The sequence below is a fragment of the Calliphora vicina genome, chromosome 2 (assembly GCF_958450345.1).
Source record: "Calliphora vicina chromosome 2, idCalVici1.1, whole genome shotgun sequence".
Lineage (NCBI taxonomy): Eukaryota > Metazoa > Arthropoda > Insecta > Diptera > Calliphoridae > Calliphora > Calliphora vicina.
The window spans coordinates 38,818,614-38,830,927 of NC_088781.1; the positions used below are offsets into that span (position 1 = coordinate 38,818,614).

The 12,314-nt window shown below is 27.6% G+C and overlaps 1 protein-coding gene across 1 annotated transcript in view; it reads left to right on the forward strand.

Annotated features, from left to right (window-relative positions):
- The first annotated feature begins 6,210 nt into the window (after positions 1–6,210).
- robo3 (roundabout 3) overlaps positions 6,211–12,314 on the forward strand; it is a 220,414-nt gene continuing 214,310 nt past the window's right edge. Inside the window, exon 1 of the mRNA XM_065501810.1 lies at positions 6,211–6,498. Within this exon, the coding sequence (XP_065357882.1) occupies positions 6,444–6,498 (55 nt within the window). The 5' untranslated portion in view covers positions 6,211–6,443. The remainder of the gene's footprint in view (positions 6,499–12,314) is intronic.

Below are 12,314 nucleotides of genomic sequence, written 5' to 3' on the forward strand. Positions count from 1 at the left end.
TTAATGCCTGACCCCCGAATCCGTTGACCGATTTTGATGAAACTTTTTTTGGGGCATTTATATTGTCGTGACAGATTTTATTTTTTTTATCTGCAATTTTTTTAGTCTGGGTTCTAAAATGTATGTTGTTTTAAATTAGCTACTTAGAACAACAAGTAAGAAAGTATGGTCGGCCAAGCCCGACCATTTAATTCCCTACACTAAGTCAATGAGCAGAAACATTTTTCTTTTAAAATTTTAATAATACTGTTCAACACAAAAAAAAATTACAAGGTCTGACTAATAAATTTTGATAGAGGAGACAAAAAAAAGACACGTGTATCGGCGTTTTGAAAGTTGACATCTGAATTTCATTTGAGGGGGCACATTCTTATTGTTAATCGGCATAAGAAATCATGTGATTCTTAAGTTTTAGGTATAAAATGTGTTCAGCAAATTTATGCAAAATTTTACAGAGAACATTTTTGAAGAATATTTTAACCCTCTAAATCTTCAAGGCATAAATCTTTTTTGTCCTTCTTTTAAAAAAGAGCAAAAAACACCATTAAAATAGGGATTTATGGGGTTAAAATGTTCTGCAAAAATATTACCCGTGAAATTTACTATAAGTAAATTCAACCAGAAGGTCAGAAATAAGACACAACAAAAGAGAGCTTAGGGTTAATTTCGCATTTATAAAGAATTTTATTTTAAAGTACCCCAAAAATTTAGTATGAAACAAAAAATAGTTAAAATTTAACTAAAAGTCACTAATATCTCTATTATTTTATCTTCGGTAGCAAATTTGGATAGGAAGTATCCACCTCATTACCATACAATATCCAGCATATTTCAGCGATAAGCGAATTAATGCTTTTAAATTTATAGAGTCCTTCAATGGGTGCACATTAGAGTGTCCCTTAGAATTAAATGTTTGAAATGTTGAAACGGTACCCACTAAAACTTAAAACACCGCCAAAAAAATTTTAGCTTGTTCGATTTAGTTTTGAGCTGCATTTACAAAGGAATAAAATGCATTTTTTCATTTTTTTTTAAAAAATTCTGCCATTAAATAATAACTTTTCAATTTAATTTAAAAGAATCGAAATATGTACGTAATTGTCATTCTAATAAGATTTTGGCTAAAAAATTTTAAAGTTATTAAAAAATCGCCAGGCCATTAACGTGACTCAGGCCACTAGAACAAGAAATGTAGGAATAAAATTAACATGTTTTGAGAAATATTAAAACAAAAGTTTATTTTCACTTAAAATATATCCATATTTACTTCTATTTGAGTCTTTCTCTTCATAGGATATAGTTAACCTATTCGCAGGTGTAACCAAAAAAAATATTTTTTTTAACAACAGTTTCAAAATTCTATTTTCAAATTTTTATAAATTTTCTTACAATTTTTTGATCATCACAAGGAGATTTATTGACAACATAACAGAGAATAAAAATGTGGAAAAAGTATATCAATACCTCCTATAGTTTTTCCGTAATTGCGATATAAATTATGCTAACTTCGAGAAAAACTAATTTTTTGGCCAATGAGCCTAATTTCCTTACTGTTATTAAATTTAAGTAAAAACTGTTCAGGATATTATAATGCAGGTAATTCTAAATATAGTTTGAAAGTTTTCTTAAAATCAGAAAACGTTAACCCTTAAACCGTGAAGGTCAAATGTAAAATTTTTCAATATTTGGAATTTCTAATGGAAAGATAGCGAAATGTTATATATTTTTGGGCCGATTTTGATGAAACTTAAGAAAAATATAACATAAAGTCCAGTTTTTACAATAATAGTACAAAAATTGAAATTAACCCTTAATAGATCTTGGGGTCCAAATGATCCTGAACTTTTAAAATCACGAAAAACACATTCAATATCAATGGTGCTAACTTTAATGTTTTTCAGAATTAAATAAACTGAATCATTCAAGTTATTTTTTTAAATTTAATAAATCAAAAGTACATAAAAGGGCTAAAATCAATTTTATTATTCAAACATCCTCAATAAAATATTTATTACGTTATTAACCCATCTTGTACCACTATCCAAATCGTTTACTTTTCTTTACAAATTTTGGTATCCTGGTTCGTATTAACCTCCTGAATACTGAAATCGAAAATGAAAATATTCGGGTGGCCATGTTGGGCGTGGTGAACTGTTGCGAAAACGCAACTTTGGTTAATAACATGCACATCAAATTTTAGGTATTAATAATACTGTGCACGAATTTGACACTTCTTTTCTGCCCAACGGGCCACCCGGCGGGTTAATCTAATTCGGATACGCTGAATCTATTGGTGTTAACCGTATTTTAGGTTAGCTCTTGTTTTCGAGATATACCGTTATTTCGAAAATGGAGGAGGTTGCACAACATATATTCGCGTAACTCAAAAACTGTTTAGGTTATTGCACAAACTAAAAAAGCGAAATTCCGCAATAGAATTACCTGAAACTGAAACTTTTTTTAATCTTTTCAGAAATATAACTTTTTTTTTGTCAAAAAAAAATATTTTTTTTTCAAAATTTCGAAATTTTTCGTTATTAAAACGGCATTAAAAATTGAAAAATGCATATACGCTCTTAATTTCCAAATAAAACAAGCTCTAAATAATTAAAATCTTTCCACAACTTTTCATTTTATTCACAAAAAATAATACAAATATCCCCTAATATTTTATCAAAATATATAACTCATAGTAATTAGCTACATCGTGCAATGCACTGTGGTATAGAAAAAAAGAGGGAAATAAATCTCAACCCTTAGTCCGATTTGAAAATTAAATTATCAACATTTTTACCCACCATACTCCAGTTTTTTTTATAACAGAGAGTTCAAATATTTCCCGATTAGCTCCTATTTTCTTTTATTGGACTAACTGCAAATGAATATGTCAAACAAAAAAAGAATTGTTTACAAATCGTGACTGACTCCAATGTTATATGCATTCGAATTTTAAAATTAAGAGCGTATATGCATTTTCCAATTTATAATGCCGTTTTTGAAACCAAAAAAAATTTCAAAATTTTTCTAAAAAAAAATTATATTTCTAAAATGACTGCGAAGATTAAAAACATGTCAATTCTTAGTTAAAGGTAATTTTGTTGAAGAATTTCGGTTTTTTCAGTTTGTTCAATGTTGTGCAACTTCGTCCATTTTCTAAATAATGGTATATCTTAAAAATACGAGCTAATCTAAAAAAAAACGATTAGCACCACTGAATTCAGCGTACCCGAATTAGATTAAGCCACCGTGTGCCCACCTTAACGAATTTCAACTTAATAGCGATATTTATAAGATATTTATGCTAATTTAAGTGATTTTCGGAAATGAACTTTATATGGGGGCTATGTTCAAATATGGGCCGATCCAAAAAAAAATTCGGGTTGTAATTTTCTTAAGCACGAAACTTATTTTTCCTGAATTTTGTGTGGATACTGCAATTCTGTAGGAATTTATAGACCATTGAAACATGTTTCGGGAAAAAAATTGTATGGGGGCTAGGAGAATTCATGAACCGATTCTTATAATTTTCAGCAGAGTTGGTCCTTTTATCATAAAAGTAACGAGTGCAAAATTTTATGATATTAGCTGCAATATATTTACAAAAATTACCAAAAATATGTGAAAATTATCAATTTTTTTTGAGGTTGTCACACATTTTAATTCATAACTTTGGTTTCACTATACCGCTTTCGCTTATTTTCAATACCAAACTGCTTAGGACAAAAATAAACATTTTTCTTACAACTCCGCTAAGTTTGTTTGCGTATTTTGGACGCAAGCTTTAAAACCCTAAAAAAAAGTTGTCGAATAATTTATTTTAGGGTAATTATGACCCAATATACCCAGAACAGCCATTAGAAACTAATTTGCAAATAAAGTTTAGGAACCAGGTGCAAAAAGGTGAAGAGTGCCTCAGGGCATTTTTGCCGGTTTTGGTGTAAAAAATAGTTAGGATACGATTTTATTGAAAAACTAATGAAAAGGAGCTAATAAAAAATATTTCGAATACATCGGGCGACTAAAAATTAGTAAAACTTTGATTTAAAAAAAAGAAAAAATAGAGGGTTATGTATCCTAAGGTAGACCTTATCGAGCAATGATGGCATCTAGATTTTACCACGTTATCAGCAGACAAAATATTTCTTCTCTCTGAGACCAAATATTGTTCCCCAGTGGCAAACAAACTTTTCTGAATCCAGGAACCAGTTTTTTTCCTAGCATTGCCAAAGAAATTCTTAATATCTCGAAATATCTTTTTTAAACTCCAATTATGTACAATAGAAAAATATTGGTGCTGAAGAGAGATTGCAGATTGACTTTATTCACTTGTTTACAATAAAGTTTACTTTTTATTTTAAACATATCTATAATAAAACTGTATTGCAATAAGATATTTTTATTAAATGTAAAGGCATTTAAACCTACATATATATTTCTAATTTGGCAAAACATATGATTTTTCTTAATAAGATTGTTTGTAATGGTATTTTTGCTCTCATGCTCACATGCTCTCCGAATAATTTTGCACATATTCACAAGCTTCTGCTTACACATCCACACACACACTTTACTCCGAATACATTTTTATACACCTCTTAACTGAAAATTACGCTCTCATAATAACTGTTTGTTTCTCTCACTCTCTCTTTACTCTGGCTTTTCTATTAAACTTTCCTTTATATTCACCACTTTGTGTATGTAATGAAACTCCAAAAACGAAGAAGCACAAGGAAAAAAAAATAACTTTAGACTTCCTGTATGTTGGACAGTTTCCTGGCAGGATACTAAAATTCAGTTGAGCTTTGGTTATAGACGTTAACGGTACAACGAGCGGATAGTGAACAAATTTCATTCAAACGTGTGCGTTTTTTTTAAGGGTAGCAAAGAAAACAAGCAAACATAAAATAAAAAAAAATGTAAAAGAAAATTACAAAACAGTAAAATATTGAAGTTTAAGCATTAAAAAAATAGAAGAGCAGAAACATACATTTACATACAACGAAATAAACGAACGACGCGTAAAACGAACGTTTTGGAATTCCCGGTACCTAAAATAAGAAAATTACACTGTGTGTGGAGTACTTTGAAGAAAAAAAAAAGTAAAAGAAATTAATGAAACGAGGGTGGTATAAACATATATGCAGCACAGATAACTAAAGAGCAGCAACAAAAAAATTGCGATATTGTAGCAAGGATGTTAATGTGTGTGAAAAATGTAACAATTTGTTAAGATGTGTCGCGTTTTTTCGTTTTCCAAGTGAGTGTGTGTGTTGAAGAACACGTCTATACACGATAACGTTCTATAACAACATAATGAAATGTACATAAAATATGATTATAATACTGAAAGGATGCATGTATAACAACAACAACTTCGTTTTGAACATGTTCTCATAGATGTTTTAATAAAATAAAGTGTTAATAAAATTTAAAGCATACTTTCAGGCAAACAAATTGATATCCTTTCAAAATTTGATTACAAATCAAAGCATACTTGTAAAGTATTAGAGGCTTAAATTTAATAAAGCATATTTTAAGGGGCTTGTTTTTTATTAAAGTAATCAAACTCAAATTTAAAGGGAAATGTTTAATAAAACTTTCTTTATTTAGCTGAGTCGTTAAAATTTTTATTGTTTAACATAAATATGAACAAGAAGTTTCAATAATTTTATAACACTTGTTACAAGTGGCCATTTAAAGAAAAAAACAAAACGGAAATAATGCTCACTAAAGTCTAAGGAAATGCTAAGATGATTGAGAACATAAAACAGAAGAAGTAATAACAATTTATACAAATAAAAGTAAAATAAACATATTAGAATAATAAACTTGAATAAAAATAAAATTATAAAAAACCCACCTTTAAAACAGCTAAAGAAAAATACAATAAAACCTAAAACTACAAATACTATCTTCACAAAAGCTAAAGAATAACCACACAAAATAAAATATTTATATATATTATTCCTTTTTTATATTTGTAAAAAAAAATAAATAAAAAAACAAACATGAAAAACCCAAACACAATCTCTATATTTACTACCTTAAATACCACAATAAAATAACAAGAATCTAACCGAAAAATAATATAATAAAATAAAATAACAAAAATATAAATATATCTACAATAACCATTATAAAGAAATATAAACGTTATAAAGAATAGATAACAACATTTTAACCAACAAAAAATAAGCAAAAATAAAAAAATACAAACGGAAACGGAATTGAAGTTCATGTATGTACGTCGTCGAAACAACACAGTAAATGTTTTTACAACATTTGCTCTAAAGTGTATGAGTGTGTAAAAAGTAAAACCTGCAGGTTAAAGGCATCTTCTTATAAAACAACGTTAGAAGATTATAACAACAATAACATCTCTACAATAAAGAAAATAAAATAAACGAAAACCTCAAACAAAAAAGAAAACACCAGCTTCTAACATGGATATACGTTTTATATTCATCATATTTTTATTAAATTGGAATTACACACAAGGTATGTTGTTTTGTATTCATCTAAAATATCTGTTTATTTACTCATATGTAAAATGAGTTTAGATTTTGTTCTAAAGCAACAAGAAAACTCTGAAGATTATCTGAAGGAAACAAATCCAATTATTTATTTATTTTTGTAACACAAGCTGTGAGACAATTTACAATGTAATACAAGTTAACGCAAAAATATAAATTTTGCGCAAAAAAAAAAAATGAAAATGTAATAAATTGAAAGCGCTTGAAGGCAAAAACTGTAAAAACCAATTTTTGTTTTAGAAATTTTTAATATTGTTAACAACATATCAGATGTTGCAAAAAAAAAATCGTTAAGGTTTTGTGAAATATTATAACAAAATTAAAAAAAAAATAATTTTGGTAAACTTTAAATTACATCTTTCAATATTTTGAGGGGGTTCTGTCTTTCAAAAATATTATATTGCGGAACCTGGTTTTATTTCTTTCTTTTATTTCTCGAAAATCTGTATAGAAACTCTAGTTTTAGTTTTGCAATGTTTTTGTCGAAAACGTGAATGGTATCATAGAATATTTGAGAGACCTTCTGAAATGTTACTTAACTTGATTTTCCAATAATAGTTAAGACCATGATACAATAATTATAGAAGGTAGAATCACTAGGAAGAGTTTTAAATATTTAGCCCTATAACGCCAAACTTTGATTTTGATTATTTTCATATTTTTTACTGAGTGTACCTTATATTGTTGTATCATGGTTAAGAAAGTTTTTTTTATAAAAAAAACATACAACAATTTATTGAATAAATTGGAACAAGAATGAATTATAATATGATCAAATATTAATGAATTTGAAATATAAAAAATGGGTTACTTGATTTAGAAATGAATTACAACACCTTTATACACATAGAGAATAATACATAGAGACGAGACACTCCGATTTGTCAAATAAAAATACAACATATCATATGTTTGAGACAACAACAAAATACATTGACTAGCATGTATTTTGTTGTTGCAAGAGTTAGGTTTTTGACAACAGACTTAGGTTTTTGACAATTACGTCTCGTTTCTATATTACCCTATGTTTATACAGATTTCGAAATATATTAAATTTAGAAATAATGACCCCAAAAACACTTTTACGGGAATTCAAGTTGAAAGCAAGTGTTATTCAAGCCTTGAATTATAGTCAAGTAATTGAATTATAGTTATATTACGCTGTATATGAATAGAATTAAGTAAAAAATTCAAGTCATATCGTTCAATTGCTGCAACGACATCGTAACTCAAAATCCGTTGTATTTTGAACTGATTAATACAAAATATTCTCCGTTATTTAGGCTTTCATATAGTTTTATCAGTTTTAAAAAAAGTCAATTATTTTTTGTACGAGAGTGTTTTTTTGTTGTAAACGTCAACATTAAAATTCATGTTTTCTAGTAAAAATTTGGTTTCAATGCAGTTTAGAAAGATATTGATATCTACTATTTAACTCAGGTTTTATTTCTGAAATCGCATGATCTGTTGAAAATTTATTTATGAAATAGTAAAATGTCATAAAACTTTCAAAGCCGTTTTTCTCGAAATAACTTTTTTTGAATTATGACGTTGTTGCAGTAAATGAGCCATATGTTTTTTGTTTGAAAAATATTTAGTTTTTTCAAATATTTTTCTAGTTTAAAACAAGTTGTATTTGCTTATTAAGACGAAAGCAAAAACTAAAATTATTTTCGAACCTTTAATAGTCTGAATTCTATGATATTTGTACACGTTTTCCATGGCGATATAGAAAATCAAGTTTTGAAGTGATCCTCCTTTTCTCGAAGTAGGGTAGAAAGGGGATCATTAGCCATAGGGGCACATCTGCCAACACCGAATAACTTAAAAACCGAGTAATCGATTTTGTTGCATTATCAAGTTATGTATTGTTTTATCGATTATCTGAAAGTTTGAAAGTTTAATTTTACATATGATGTGAGCCAGACGCGATTAATGGTTTTTCAACAAGCTGTGAAAATATTTCAGGGTGCGAATTTTTTGTGCTAACTTCTTTAGTTTTTGTGATACAAAATAGATATTGGTTGGTGATAGAATAAGTGACAATAATTTTTTTCAGTCATTTAATTTGAAGTATGAAAAAACTCCCCCTGGGACACATACGCCAAATACAAGATTCCTTGCGACGTATAGCAAAATGTTGGTAGAATATAGAAAAAATCATTCACAATTTGTTTAATATATTTTTTGCTAAATTATGTGAAATAAACAATAAATATCTAGTTTATTATACTTTGTTTTGTAAATTAAGGTAAAAAACAGTAAAATACGATTATATTTTTTGATTTTTTTTTGTCTTATTTTACAAATGACAAATCTGCCCCAACCCTATGGTGGTTTTGCCGTTTTTGGTCAGTCTAGAAATGTTAAAAAAATATGTATATTAAGATGAGATAGGCAAGATTGAAATGATCAAAATTAAGGCCAACGTATCTAAGTATCCGAAACAAGAAAAAAATGTATTGTATTGTGGTTTTAATTTGGCGTGGTTTTAAGTGGCGTATGGTCCCCCTTCTACCCTACTTATCGAAACTGACAAAACCTCATTTGGATTTTTCTAGTTTAGCAGCTATTCGGAGTTTATGGCTTCATGTAGATTTCGTCTAAAACTTGATTTTTCCGAAGAACAATTTTTGTCATGGTTATATCTCGGCAACCAATTGGAATTTTTTTTTCTGTCTTCGGGAGAATTTTGGGCTGTAGATTTTGAGAAAAAAACAAATTAACTCGAAAAAACAGCATCAATTGCCTCAAAATTGGTGAAATATGAAAAATTTAAATTTTTTATATAATTTTTCACAATTCTTGGCCCATAGCTGTTAAATTGTGAGCTATTCAGTAAAGTAATCTTAAGAAAAAATATTTTTATAATAACAGAACCCTAATCGGGTTTTGTTAGTTTCGGTAAGTACTTCGGGAAATCCTATGCGTGAAGGAGTTTGAAATATAATTGTTTCACTGTGTTATAAGCTATTGCATGGCTCATAACAAAGAATGGAACAATTTTCCCGACATAATTGAAATTTAGGGATAGATTAATAATAAAATATTTATATTATTTTCATAACTAATTGTTCAATTTTTAATAATCATGGTGATTTGAAGAATGATATCTATAAATTTTTGTGTTTTATTTCCACAAAGTTTAAACTAATGGGAAAAGAGATGTCATAAATTAGAAATGGGATTCTAAGGGCCATTATTACAACTTGCCGTGTAGTTAAAGGTAACTTTAAGCAATAGAAAAAGGTACTCTCAAAGGTAACTTTAACTATAACGGCAAGTAGAAATAATGGCCCTAAGGATGTCATAATATAAAGGCCACTTTTTCTTCAAACTTTTTTTGGATGGCCTGGTCTATTTTTGTCTCCCGTGTCAAAATCACCACATCTGAACCGTACTAACCATTTCTCGCACGTTAAAACACATTCACCCTAAGCTTGGGTGAGCAATGTGTACGCTTCAGAGGTAATTTTTTTTTCAAATTAAAGAAGTAAAGCAAAACTTCCCGCATATGACGCTTTGTTGATACAAAATTCAACATTTTTGAAGTAAAAAAAACATTGTTGTTTCATAACTAATGTTCAATAACTAAGTGGAAATAAATGGCAGGTTATTTAGCCTTCAAAATGACATATAAATTATTCAAACAAAAACAGTGGTCAAAAAATACGACATAGTGTGCCATATGTATGTATATTGTAAAATCCGCATTTTTAAATCATAAATCCAATATTTTTTTGGAGACATCAAAGGATATCTAATTAAATTGGTGGATAAAAGAAAATGCTGAGTGAGATTTTCGATAAGAAAATAAGAAAAAGTCACAAAAAGTTTAAAATTTTTTTTATTTTTTTACCAAAAACTAGGAAAGTACATAATTATAAAACCGGTTAACCGATAACAAAAAAATGACAATTACAATATTTATGAGTGGAGGAAAATACTTACCAATCTACACATAAATGTATTTTCTTGAGTTTCATCAAAATCGGACCAAAAATATATAACATTTCGCTATTTTTCCATGAGAAATTCCAAATATTGAAAAATTTGACCTTTGACCTTCACGATTTAAAGGTTGACGTTTTCCGATTTTAAACTTTAAACTTAAAGACTATAAACTATATTTAAAATTACATGGACTATAATATTCTGAATAGCTTTTACTTAAAAATCATAACAGTAAGGAAATTCGGCTCATTCGCCAAAATATGGCCAAAAAATTAGTTTTTCTCGAAAATCGCAAAATTTAAATCGCAGGTACGGAAAAACTATAGGAGGTATTCACATAAATTTTTCACATTTTTATTCCCTATTATGTTGAAAATAAATCCCCAAGTGATGATCAAAAAATTCTGAAATTTGTTTAACAACATTTTTAAAAATTTTAAATTGGAGTTTTGAAACTGCCATTAAAAAAAATATTTTTTTTTGGTCATACCTGGGAATAGGTATACAAGTAATACAAGTAAATATGTATATACTTTAAGTAAAAATAAGCTCTTATTTTAATATTTCTCAAAATATGTTAATTTTGTTCATACGTTTCATACGCCTGAGACACTTTAATGGCCTGGCGATTTTTTAATAACTTTAACATTTTTTATCCAATTTTTGTGTTTTATGTCTTATTAGAACGAAAATTACACACACATATCGATTCTTTTAAATTAAATTGCAAAAGTAATAATTTAATGGCAAAATATTTACAAAAACTGAAAAAATTGCATTTTTTTCCCCTTGTAAATGCACCACAAAACTAAATCGCAAGTCGGCACGGGTTGCAATCATGATAGAAAGACACAATTTTTTATATATAAAAAAATTAGAGGGTATGCGTGCCGAAATTCCAAAAAAAAATTTAAAAATTTAAAATTTAATTACGAAATTCTCTGAAGCTAATTTATCTATTTAATTTAAACATCAATATAGCGTATTAATTAAAAATTAATTGAATAAATTACAGATTATTGCAAACAAAAACGAAAAGATTTTATATTTTTCACTATTTTTATAATTTGTAATGGAAAAACTAAACAAAAATTAAACGATTTAATAATTTATTGGAAAATAAAATACATATGTATATTTTGTTCTATTTAGTATTTAAAGCTGGAATTTTTTGTATTTTTTTTTTTAATTTTTCATTAAATTTATAATAAATTTCATATTTCCTAGAATTAAAGAATTTCTATTTAATGAATTGTAATTTCTATATATACAAATAATTTAAATTTCCAACCTTATCACATATTCAACTTTAAAAATTTCCTGTATAACTATAATTAATTCATAGTTTTTTTTCCTCAATTTTTGTCGTAATTGCCATACAACTCGCAAATCACAAACAAATCAACAAAGTAATTAAAAAAAAACAGTAAAGAAAACTTTATTTTAACCTTATAAACAATGAATGTTAAATGTATAAAAAGTGGGAGAAAATAAAAACAAAACAAATATCAAACAACATCAACAAAACACATGAAACGGAATTGGGTTACTAACTAACTAAAATCGATTTTTTGGTTCTTGTTGTTTATTTACCAAAAAAAAAATGAAGAAATATAGAAAGAAAATCTAACAACCAAAACTCATATTAAATTCATACAACCACAGGTAAAATGGCAAATAAAACAAACCAAAGTAGGGAATAACTACACAGACACACTTTAACAAGCCTATAGAAGCAGCAAAATGTATAGACTACATTGTACAGCACAGTTAGGAAAAAATGAGAAGACTACTTTAAGGAGGCAAACAAAATATATATATAAAAAA